General features: G+C 54.2%; 6 protein-coding genes across 6 annotated transcripts; 4 read left to right on the forward strand and 2 right to left on the reverse strand.

The window, feature by feature from the left end:
* Positions 1 to 506: 506 nt before the first annotated feature.
* CLAFUR5_05424 (Peroxisomal adenine nucleotide transporter 1) lies at positions 507 to 1,859 on the reverse strand (the record flags this gene model as incomplete). Its single annotated transcript, XM_047904572.1, has 2 exons — positions 507 to 1,748; positions 1,815 to 1,859. Coding segments are annotated over 2 exons (1,287 nt in total), but the record flags the coding sequence as incomplete, so codon positions are not given.
* Positions 1,860 to 2,830: 971 nt separating this feature from the next.
* CLAFUR5_05425 (uncharacterized protein) lies at positions 2,831 to 3,215 on the forward strand (the record flags this gene model as incomplete). Its single annotated transcript, XM_047904573.1, has 2 exons — positions 2,831 to 2,938; positions 2,994 to 3,215. 2 exons carry the CDS (start codon positions 2,831 to 2,833, stop codon positions 3,213 to 3,215), a joined length of 330 nt encoding a protein of 109 aa, XP_047762741.1.
* A 57-nt stretch (positions 3,216 to 3,272) lies between these two features.
* Positions 3,273 to 4,529, reverse strand: CLAFUR5_05426 (uncharacterized protein; the record flags this gene model as incomplete). Its single annotated transcript, XM_047904574.1, has 1 exon — positions 3,273 to 4,529. The coding sequence occupies one exon, from the start codon at positions 4,527 to 4,529 to the stop codon at positions 3,273 to 3,275; it is 1,257 nt and encodes a 418-aa protein (XP_047762479.1).
* Positions 4,530 to 6,723: 2,194 nt separating this feature from the next.
* Positions 6,724 to 7,592, forward strand: CLAFUR5_05427 (DSC E3 ubiquitin ligase complex subunit 2; the record flags this gene model as incomplete). Its single annotated transcript, XM_047904575.1, has 2 exons — positions 6,724 to 6,987; positions 7,047 to 7,592. The coding sequence occupies 2 exons, from the start codon at positions 6,724 to 6,726 to the stop codon at positions 7,590 to 7,592; spliced, it is 810 nt and encodes a 269-aa protein (XP_047762740.1).
* A 317-nt stretch (positions 7,593 to 7,909) lies between these two features.
* CLAFUR5_05428 (uncharacterized protein) lies at positions 7,910 to 8,781 on the forward strand (the record flags this gene model as incomplete). Its single annotated transcript, XM_047904576.1, has 2 exons — positions 7,910 to 8,084; positions 8,144 to 8,781. The coding sequence occupies 2 exons, from the start codon at positions 7,910 to 7,912 to the stop codon at positions 8,779 to 8,781; spliced, it is 813 nt and encodes a 270-aa protein (XP_047762575.1).
* Positions 8,782 to 9,848: 1,067 nt separating this feature from the next.
* On the forward strand, positions 9,849 to 11,335 carry CLAFUR5_05429 (uncharacterized protein; the record flags this gene model as incomplete). The annotated part of the gene is made up of 2 exons (XM_047904577.1): positions 9,849 to 9,935; positions 10,040 to 11,335. 2 exons carry the CDS (start codon positions 9,849 to 9,851, stop codon positions 11,333 to 11,335), a joined length of 1,383 nt encoding a protein of 460 aa, XP_047762747.1.
* Between the last annotated feature and the right edge of the window lie 498 nt (positions 11,336 to 11,833).

Genomic DNA, 11,833 nt, shown 5'->3' on the forward strand with positions numbered 1-11,833 from the left:
TTTTGGGCACAGGACAGTGGGGGCTGGCTGTTGGGGGTGGTTATGACATGGCGCATCTTGGTCTGGCACTTTTGGGCGGGAATTGAAAGGAAAAGGCAAGGTTGGCAAACTGGGTCTTTCGCTGGCTGGCTGGCGGGCAGGCAGGCAGGCAGTTCATGTCGTTCGGGGCATAAAGTATTATTGTTCATAACCTACCATTATCGATATCGATACTGTTTATGAATGAGAGGAAGAACATGTCTATGCACACGTCAGCACGGATGTATCGTCGATGGATGGGCATCAAGTCGTAGGCAGTCTTTCATTATATCGTGAATAGTATCGTACAGAGTAAGTATGGTGAGGTATCGTCGCAGTAGTAGATCAAACACCATTTCCACCACCCTTTTCATAACCATCATCGCTTTTCCCGTCCTCGTATCCAAGACACCGTTCTCTCTCTCACTCACTCACTCCCCCTTCACCTTCCTCCCCAAACTCTTCGCCCCCTCCGCCACACTAACACCCACATTCTCCGCCCTGTGCGCCGCATCCCTCGCCACAGCCTCCGCATCCTTCTTCACGGTCTCCAAATTAAACTCCGCCGGCCACCTCTTCGTCAACTTCAGCAAGACGTAGTAAAGCTGAATGACGCCACCGTGAACATTCTCCTTGACCATCATCGTCAAGCCATGCTGCAGGAAGCCCTTGACGACTTCACCCTCTAGGCCGGAGTATAACCCGCCCAGGCCTTCGTGGGCGTAGATTTTACGTAGGGAGCGGAGTAAGGCGGCTTGGCCTTCGAGGAGACGGGATAGTTGTGTTAAGGTTTGTTGTAGGGCGCGGCGGGCTTGTGTCAGGCGGAGTTGAGTGGGCGAGGCGGTAGTGTCGATCTTGTGGTATTCGGGATCGCTGTCGTTGTCGGAGGATGGGGACGGTGGTGGGGAGCTGGATGCTTGGGCGCGAGATTTGGCGAGCATGACGGGGTAGGTTAGGGAGGTTGCGATGACTTTAGAGAGGGCTGCGATGAAGAAAGTCTGACTTGCAGAGGGGTTCTCGCGGTAGCGTTTTGGGAGCAGGGAACGGAGGATGTTGTCTGCGGCGAAGGTCATGGCTGGGTTGAGGGTGAGGATGAGCTGGGCGCTGTAGCCGGACCAGAAGCCTGCGAGGCCCTTTTCGCTGCGGATTTGGTTGGCGATGTTGCGGACGCTCTGATTGTCCCTGGAAGAGGAGCTGGAGGTGGGATCTCGGGCTGATGTTAGGGCTGCTGTTTGCTGGCGTACCACGATGTTTGAGATGGGTTGTGTGACTACCTTGCTCAAGGCTCCTGCCACCACGCCGACGCCCAGCTCTGTGGCCACGCTCAACTGCTTTCCGCCCTGTTGCTTCAGAAGTCGGTCTCGCGCCGCGTTGTATGCCAGGAAGAATAGGAAGGCATCTCCAACGTGTTTCGCGATGTCGCTATTCAGGCCTGCGTAGAAAGCAGACAGTCCTCCCTCGTTCTTGTAGATCTTCCTCGCCGCATCAACGGGATCTTTGTACTCCACACCAGCCCCATTCGCCGCACTGTCTGCCTCTTTCTCGCCCTTCAGTCCCTTCTGCACTTGCATCCGCGTGACGATCGTATCGATGGGGTAGACAACACTCTTCGAAAGGGCACTCGCAACAGCCCCAGCCAAAGCATGGCCTAGAGCAGGTAAGGCGGGTCCATCGAATCGGTTCTTACTCCCCGTCTCTTCCTGAATCAGGTGGTAGAGTGTGAAAGCGTCCTCGGGGGTATACTCAGCATTTGCAAGCGGGTTGAGGGTGTTTGGCAGGGAGTAAACGATGCTCACAAGTTGGGAGTTGTACTCAAAGATGCGATCACTGAAGCGCGACATCCTGAGACACTGGTAGCACGACGACTACCACCAACCGCGCAGATGATGACTGCGGGTCACAGAAAACGGGGTGCTGGTGCTTCTTCAGGTGGGTGCAATGGGTGGTGGTCTGGGTTGTGCCTCCGCAAATGTCAGCCACGGATGCTTCTCATCTCCTCTTTCGCAGCCCTGGACCTGCTCCATTGCTCCGTCTGGTGTCTGATCTGGGAGTGTACGCAGCACTGAGCCACTGACCTTCCTGAAAGTCCCTACATGCACGTTGCTGTCGCGTTCGATTGGCTGGTGGCTCGTAATGCTGCTCGTATCCAGAGATTCCAGACGGCTTTCCTGGGCGACTGCAGGCGTTTTGCAGGTTGAACCACTCTCGCGTCGCAAATGTGTGAGGGGCGAGCAGTACGTATTGCGGAGAACCTGAGCTGTATGCAAGGACATAGTGAGAGGATGAGCTGGAGTGCATGGGAAGCTTGGAGATCACACACACGACGCGATCGACATCATGACGCGCCGCTACTCGGCTTTCCCCAGAAATCCTCCTCGGTATTCGGAAAGGAGCTATACCACGTCGGGAGAGTGCCGGCAAGATAGCCATGAGACGAGGTGAATGGTGTTTGCATTCAGCATATTATAGTGTGAGCAGACTACAGTGAACGGTCCGAGACAGACTAGAGCCTGCAGACCCGTGAAATCACTGCAGCAGACCCTGTGCCCGAATGGACTGTCACAGCTTGACAAGAAACATGTGATCGAGACGAACAGGGTGTTGACCAAAGCGTACTATCGACAGTGCGACTTTCAAAGGGCTCTCGTGGAACCAACACGTGTTGTGTGTCCTCTTTGTTTCTAGATGAAGCCATGAGCTTCGCCTTTGTTTACCCACTTGCTGGTCGCGAGCCATAAGTGGATCGCAACATGTCTCCACTTTGCCTGCCGCAACACAGTCAACTATTTCAGCCAGACTAATACCAACCAAAATGCCAGGTGGAAGAACCGGAGGCGGCGGTGGCAGTGGTGTCAAAGGCGCCGTTGCCCGGGTCCGCCAAGCAGTGACAAAGAAGACACAGAACAAGAAGCAGCAGAAGGTATGTCATCTCAGACGTCCCGATGTACGGTCTTGTGCTAACTCGAACGTAACAGGAGGCATTGAGGTCTCCCACGACGCCTCATCCAAAGGTCCAAGAGCGCCAGGCGAAGAAGGAAGCTGCCAAGGTCAAGAAGGACACTCGCAAGGCTGAGGTTGCCGAGGAATCGGCCTTGAAGGGCGACACTCCTAGCTGGGTCGCGCCACGTGAACTTGAGAGGAGGAAGGTCCAGGCTCGCGAGGCTGAGAGGGCGGAGAAGGAGGATCGTTTCACTTAGGGAGGATCTTGACGGCTGCTGTTTCATGGGACCGTGAAGTGGCACCCAGGATGGCCACTACTCTAGTTTGCGGGCCGCGCTGAATAGAAAGGTACCGAGCAATTGATCGCGTAGCACGGAAGTCCCATCCAGTAATCTAATTCGACAAGGTAGACAAACCCAGTCGTGATGAGCAACCAACCAAGTGTCAAATGCTCGTTCATCTACCACATCCGTTCCAACTCCAAGTGCATCCACGACATATGATGCGATCCTAGGCGTGTTGACCCCAAGATCGATCTCGTTGTGGCGCCCCTTCTGGAACTCTTTGCCTCTCTCAAAATCTTCGCAGGTGTCATTGATCCACGCCACAGTACGTACCAGGAGCTCGTCCTCGTCCATTGAGTAGTCTGGTCGTAAATGACGCGCTCGGCTGCCTCGTGGGCGGATTGTGTTGGAAGGATGATTCAACATCGCAAAGACCTTGTCTCTTGGATTCTGGCAACTTGTCATCGAGTAGGATATGATGCAATCTTCCAATGCTTGCAACTGTTTACTCTCATCATAACGGCCCGTGAGGTACTCCTTGCTGAATCTCGAAAATCGATGGCGGTTATGTATTGCAGAGTTCGTCCTCTTCACTGTGGTATCCTCTTCCATGTCCAGAAGAGCGTCAATGTGTTGGAAGTCACATCGCATAGATCCGCAGACAAGATCAAGGCGCTTGGCCTGTGTGAACTCGGTCAGGATCCAGGTGCGTGAGAAGTAGGGATTCCTCAGTAAGGTGTGGACCATGAAATCGATGGGATCCTCCGTGCTCCACTGATCTCCCCCCGGAGGTTCTGCTTCCAGCCTCTCAGGAAGTTGGTGGTGAATGCAGTCAAATCTCCGAGCCAGCGAGACCATTGATGCGTCTTCGTCTCCCAGCCATGCAAACACCCTGGTTGCGTAGCGAAAGATCTGCCACATCCGCGCCACTTGCACGTTGCGCTCCCGTACGTTTCCTTGATCAATACATATCGCGTCAATCCAGTATGCATCGAAGACCCGGTGGTGTGCCCAGATGGCGACCAGCGCTGCGTGCAGACTACGAGTGATCTCGAAATTGCGTCCATTCAGCTTGATGGCTACTCTACCGTTCGGATCGCCCCAGCAGTAGGAAAGAGCAATGTACTTTCGCCGCTTATTTTCGCTCAAGGTGGTGTCGTCGTACGAAACATTTTCCATCAGAGTGAGGTGGATGCGCTCGTGGGTGGTTCTTGAGCCAAACTTGACCAGGCGTATACATTTCTTCCTCAAGGGCGTGTAGCGAAAGTGGTTGGCGGTATGCTCCATATTACGTCGACTCAGGAACGTCAATGGGTGTTGTTTTGTAGCAGGTTCGTGCGCTGGGAGTAGTCCAACAGGCTGGATTCGCGACCTCGCGCGATGAGACAACGGAAGACTTTTACGCCGCTGCTGACGTGGTGGCGTGCTGCGCCTGCCTTGTGTAACACAAGCGAAGGCAGTGCACCTCGCCCTTGATAGGGCGTACCAGCTCAGTGGCACAAAGGCCATCATATGATGGGATCTTCAGAACGTGGCTTGGCTTAGCATGCTCTCGATGTGTGGCAACAGTGGCCATGAAGCTGAACATACCATGGGTGTGGTGGTTCGTAGACCGGCAATTGGCACTGCCAGAGCCAGTCTTCGGCTCTAAGGAGCCTGCCATACGCAAGCACTGGTCTTATTGCCATTTCTGCGGATACTCGAATATGCTCCTCCCGGTGGACATCTGCTGGTGTGCGCAGGATTTGTTTCATGAGTCGATGGTGGGAGCGCTGTGTCGCGAGAGCTGTGATAGGGCGTACATGAAAGCGGTGGCATTGCTTGTGTCAACTCCTGTCGGTTTCTGTGGGCTAGAGGGTCGCAAGAAGTGCTTCATCTGGGACTTGCTGTGCTGTTGTTCTGCGTCACTAGGTAGTATGATGTTGATTTTCGAAGGTGCGTGCATTGTGGTGCTGGCGCAGCAGCGAGGCGAGGCAGGTGCGGATCGAGCGGTCGCGTTGCTAGTATGGTGGGTGTCCACGAGAGTCGAGTTTTGTCAGCTTTCTCCCACCACGTTCCCGGCAAGCACATGTGCCCAAGCAGACATGAACAAAAAGGACGAGCATCAGCAAAGTCTACTCACCGTCCTCGACTCCCTCGTCGCATCTCCACGGGTCGCCCCTACCAGGTTTGAACCCCGCAAGTGCAAAAAGATTCCGACCCAAAGGCCGCTATTGAAAACCCCCAACATGGTGATTTTACATTTCACACGTGTTCCCATAGACGCTCCAAAGGTCCGAAGACTTAATGCGAACTGTGTTGTGAATTCTCAGAGCCTTATGCGGAGGTTCTGGGAACCTAGCGGGCGTGATTCTATACTGAGATGATTCAGAGTTGCGCAAGAATGGATCTGCTGTGCTACCGTACTTTGTGTGGTATTGATGAGAACAGGGAAATTCTGAGCACATATATACACTTACTTCTGGGCGTTTCCCTTTGCCGAGGCAAAGCCAGCACTCGAGGCCGGCGAGGTTGGTATGGGTGCCATGGTGGTCCAAACATTCTTGTAACTTGTCGAGGATGGTCGTGGGGTGTGTCTGATGTCCAGCATGTGCGTTTATGGACCGTAGATTCCATGGTCGAAGTGATGCAGGTTGCAAAGGCAGGAAGTTGCGGTTCAGGCAGGCGTCAGGCACCATTGTTCTTCCCAGCGCAAAGTCTGCAAGTGTGATGCGGGCAGCGAGATACGCCTGCCAGAAATGTTATCGACAGACTCTCCAAAATATCCTCCCACTTGGTTGGCGGTGCTCTTCTGCATTGCCCTTGTCACAGAGATTACCCGGCACCTTTACCACCGCATATATCGACCATACCGGTGGCGCCAGCTGGAACGAGACCTCAACCACTTGGAGCAGCTCAGCGATCAACTCCAGCAACTTGACCAGGCACAACAGGTGTGATCTGAACAGTATCGTCAGCCATGCCTGACTGCTAGTACAAGTCGGAGCTTGGTGGTCTCGCCTTTGGTCTTGTCTTCCTCTTGATCATCTTCATCGTTGCACTTCGCGGCGCATACGTCATCGCGGCATATCGAAGCGTAGGGTGGGTTTATGGTCGAGAGAAGCAGGTATGATGGGTGTCGCTGTGGTGTAAGCACTTCGAATGCTCACTTTGAACGAGAAGGACTGTATCACGAGTCGTACTCATTCACGCCATCTTTCTGGAGAACAGATCTACCTCTCAGCAGATGCCATCACATCCACACCTTCACTCGCACGACCTGCGACACGCGTGGAGGTAAAGTCTGCGACGTGTTGACAACAAGAAGAGGGAGAGGAACGCTGCTGCAAGTGAGGTTTGGCCGTCCTCAGCTTTCACACCGCCCGGCACGCGAATGCGATACGAGCCGTACCTTGCATCGACATCTTGGCAGAACCGCTCCAGCACCGACATCGACCGCATCTCTACAACCGCCTCGAACCACAACATCAACATCGCAACGATGCTTGCTTCCGGCTTCAAAGATGCGCCGGTGACAAAGCTGCTCGTGACGGCAGTCGTCATCATATCCTTCCTCGCAAGCCTGACAGACACGAAGTACTACTTCTGGATCGACGTCAGGCCACATCTCCTCGACTACTGGCAATGGTGGAGACTGTTTATATGGCAGCTATGCTACACCAACAGCACAGAAGTGTTCTTCACGACGGCTGTATTGTACAACCTGCGCGTCATTGAGCGGCTCTGGGGTAGCAGGAAGTTTGCTGTATGCTTCACGTTCCCAAATCATGCACGCCTCGTTAGTCTCGGCTAACAGGTAGGTAGTCCTTCATCCTGTCAACATTTCTTTACAACGCCATACTTCCACCGATCCTGCTCACACTAGTCATACGACCCTTGAGCTTCGGCAGAATCAACTACCTCCCAGCAGGACCAACACCACTCGTGTTCTCACTTCTAGCTCAGTACCACGCCGCAATTCCTTACATCTACAAATATCGAGTTTCGAGCGGCCTGGGCACCGGTGACGACGGCATCATGCTCACTTCGAAAGCGACGAGCTATCTGCTCCCAGCACAACTAGCCTTAGCACAACTTCCAGGCTCGGCTCTGGCAGCAGCCGTTGGGTGGGTTGTGGGACTGGCATACAGACGCGATATCCTCCCTGGGGTAACAGCATGGCGGGTGCCGACGTGGGTGATTGGTGGAAGTGATGCAACTCGGAAAGAGCGCTTCAACACAATGAGAAGAAGAATGGAAGGTGAAGTCGGACAAGCCACTGGTGTAGACACAAATCGGGAGGGTTCAGGTGAAGGCAGGCGGAGAGGAGTGCTTGGCGGGCTGGCAGATCAGTTTAGGGGTGCATTCTAAGCACAAGAGCTGCGTAATAATGCGGAATGTTCAAGATTATGTGCTTCCATCCCGAGCGGCTTTCGAATCGGTCCTCTTGTTCCCAGCCCCGCCTTCGCAGCTAAAGGGATTGCACTCACTTGATCTTCAGTCGGCGCATCAGAACATGGGTTATTGCGAAAAAGCGGTGTATTGTGGCTGCCTGCGGCTACTATTGTCACTCCTTATCGCAGCACACTTCGAAGGACAACTACAGCTGTGTTACCACGTATCACAACACATTCGCAAGCAGCCACACCAACGATCAGTCCGAACAAGCAACATTGCACATCCTCAAGATGCTACAACTCACCGCCGACCAACACAACCGCCTCGTCCAGACGGAGCGCGTCATCTTGATAGCCACAGGCACCAACGAGCAAGTTATCATCAACAAGGGATTCCTCGCCCTCCATTCCACCTTCTTCGCCCAAGTCGTCGATAAACCCAGCGCAGTCGGTGAAGACGGCCAAGGTACTACCTACTTCCCTTCAATCGAACACAACAAACCCAAACAGCTAACATTAATGTAGCCACTTTCGAGGTCGACTCCGCCGCGACCGCCATCAAAGTCTTCGTCCGCTGGTGTTACGAAGGCCACTTCCGCCCCATCAATGTCGCCACCGCGGGTGAGGCCCAGCTCAATCAGCGCAAGATGCTGCTTATCGACCTTTGGATCTTTGGCGAGAAATACGGCATCCCCGCCATTCAGAACGAGGCGATCGAGCACCTTGCACAAGTCCTCACAACCCATCCCCATCTCCTCACCCGAGAAGACGTCGAATACATCCTCACCCGAACCCCCGTCGAACAAGAATCCAACCCGCTAAAACACCTCCTCGTCATAACCATCATCTTCCTCCTAGAAGTCGGCGCAAAAGGTTCCAACGCAGACGCAGGCTTGAAGGCGTATGAGCAGTGCGCGCAAGGGTTCCCGGGGTTCATGTCGTTGATGCTGAAGTGGCAGCGGGCGTGGTTGATTGTGAATACGAGTGGGAAGAGTCGTGCGAGTGTGGAGAGGTTGGGGGAGTTTGTGGCGAGGGAGGGGGTGGAGAGGTATTTGGTTGTGGAGGAGGGGGAGGTGGAGGAGTGGGTGCGTAGGAAGTATGGGTTGGGTGAGGAGAGGGAGGTGGAGGTGGAGGTGGAGGTTATTGTGATTGATGATGATTGAGGGGGTTGAGATGGTTGATGAGTAGTAAGGGGGGTGGTGCGTTTGAGCACGGGGGTTTTGGAGAGTGTTCGTGTTGCAGTGCATTGCGCACGCTTGAGGAAGGAAGATCGCGCGATGCCGCCGGCCTTTGGAGCAAGAGATGGATCTGTCCCGACTACAAGTTGGATCATGGGTCTTAGGGAATGGACTCGCTCTGACCATGTGTTCCGAGATTTGATAGTCGATGTCACAGGGGACATGCCTCTCCGAACGACTGATTCCTGCGCGGCATAGCATGTGCCTTTGTCTACTGACTTGCACGGTCAGGCACAGCCTCCTCGTCCCAAACTGCGCTTAGTCTGCAATGGCCGTGGCAATCGCCCTCGTCGACACGTTGAGGTGATTATCAGGCTTGTTGGTCATCCTGTCCCAGCGAACGGGGCCATACTGTTCAACACTAGTCACCTGAGGCATCAAGTTTTCTCGCGATGAAGGATCGACGCGACATATTCGCGCGCGCGTCCTCTGGCGATAGCGAGGTCATATACCAAATCGGCTGTTGTACACTGCAAGCCATGCGCCTTTCATCGATGATCAAGCTGCCTTGGTGTTGAGTTGACATCGAGTGAAAGTGGTACAAGAACACCTTGAGACTCCTCGACCCCACATCTTCCCTGCAGCAACGGTGGACCAATGCCACCCCAGTCCTCCGTGACATGGCGTCCGCGTATGTTGTGCCACTTCACCTGTACCGAAGACACGACCACTCCCACGCGCGCGATCACGTTCCATCTACCGACATGGCAGTCTAGCCGGTATACTGTACATCCTCAGCTTCGACGTCACGTCTGACCACAAATTTTTGGGCATCTTCTTTGTCTGAACACGCGTCTACTCCTGCCTTACATCGGACGACAATCATATCGACGATCGCGCGCATGCTTGCACGACATCTCAGCAGCAGCAGCAGCAAGCAGCTATCCGTCGAGCCCCGCGCTTGCTTGCGGAGCAGACGAGCACGACCATAAGACTGCCATCACACATCGGCGACTTTGCATTCCGCAAATTCTTGCAGCGCCTTCGACATCATGGCCGACGATCACGACTTCGAGGATGGCGACTTGCTTAATATGGACGATGCCTGGTTCTACATGGAGGATGAGATCGAGCTAGCGGTATGTCGCAGATATCCTTGGACATCCCGACACGCGTTTCGGACACATGCATGATGAGCCGCCTCGTGGGGATTGTAGGCACGGCTGACGATTGTGATGTGTAGGATGAACTAGCAGAAGGCCAACTACCCGACCCGGGTTATGCTGGTAACAACTACGAAAATGATGCGCAGGCCTTCGACTTCGACCTATACCACTACTGGGACGATCTCGAGTATGCTGACGATGCATACGACGATTATCATGTGAGGAAACCGGAGGATGCAGGCAAGAAGAGGAAACACACGAGCCCGAAGAAAGCTGTGCCAGACAAGAGGCAGAAGACGAGCGCGAAGGGCAGGTTGACCCAACATGAGTGGGATCGTGAAGACGAGCCAGTGCTGTTTCATAGCCTGGCAGAGCGATACCAGAACTGGAGGCGGGATCCACCACTGTTGAAGGAGGGAACAACTTTTGGCCTGTTGCCGGACTGGAAGACTCGCTTCGCTGGAAAGGATGGCGCGATACTGAAGAAAGCAATGCCGGCCGCAATGAAACAAGCTGCAGAGGGAGAAGGGTTGGAAGATATGGAGGATGATGAAGACGGTCAAGCTGAAGACGAAGAATGGGAAGATGAACCAGAAGGCGGGTTAGACATGGAGGCTGCGCTGAAGGCTGCTCTCGAAGCGAAGCTCGGTACCATGGCCATGGATGACGCGGATAAGGAGAACTTCATGCAGACCATGCTGAAGATGATGTCCGGAGAAGGCGGCGATGATGCTGCCAACGAGCTCACCGATGCCCTGCTTGGCAAAGTCACATCGGAGACTGGTAACGAAGCACTCTCAGGCTGGCTGTCGGGGCAGGGTGTCTCATTGGAAGAGGACGATGACGCTTCGAGTATCGCAACCACCGAGCAGGCTGGATCTGCCAATATGGAAGACTCGCCAGTGGATAGCGCCGTTGGTGAGAGCATCCGAGGAGGGAGAAAAGCCACGCAGATGCCTCTGCACTCAGGTTCTCCTATCGATTCGAAGAAGCGATCTGCACCGTTGAGTAAGACCGAGAACGAGAGGCCCGGTAGGAAGCAGAAGAAGGTCAAATTCGATGTCTCTTCGTCATCTGACCCGGTGCAGCCTAGTAAGCTGGCAGGAGTGAGTGATGACTCCGGAACGACCGTCGCAGACTCCAAACAGCCCAACGCGAAAGCCGTCGACTCCAATCCGGCAGTGCTACAAGACACGGCGAGCAAGTCACGCAAGAGAAAGGCCGCTCCTACCGAGACGACCGATCCAGATCCGCTTCCCGTGAAAAGAACGAGGAAGCGTGAGCTGGACGACCTAGGACCTGTACCTGACGTTCTTTCACCTGCACCGCCGGCGAAGCGGATTCGAAGCGCGAGGGCGAAGAGTGGGAAATAAGACCAGCGTTTCGGCAGAGGATTTATTAAGCACTGGACTTTGGTGTGCTCGTTTCATGGCTTTGGATGGCATGTTGGAGCGTAATACGTATGCATAGACTGCACGTAATAATGAAAGACTTGATATCTTGGCCCTCTTCACGACCACAATATGCTTCGAATACGTCTATCTGATCGGTGTCCACATCGTGGCGAAGGAGACGAGACCGCGGTGGTCCTCTCACTCGCCTCGAACACGAGGTCCTGTCCAGGCGTGCGACGTGGGTCAGTGTCGCTGGTAAGCAGCATATGGCGCTTGGCAAGTGCGAAGCCTCAGCATTGTTCGGCTGTCTCCTTTCACATACCGGACTCGAGAAATGCGCCTTTGTGCCAAAACAGTGAGTCTCTCAAGGTGAGAATATCGTGAACAAAGGCATTCGAGTAGCCTTCGAGGCACTCACACTTCACAATGACCTCTCTTGCGCTTCACTTACATGTTTTCATTCAGCTGCTGGCAGTA

The sequence above is a fragment of the Fulvia fulva genome, chromosome 5, assembly GCF_020509005.1.
Source record: "Fulvia fulva chromosome 5, complete sequence".
Taxonomy (NCBI): Eukaryota; Fungi; Ascomycota; class Dothideomycetes; order Mycosphaerellales; family Mycosphaerellaceae; genus Fulvia; species Fulvia fulva.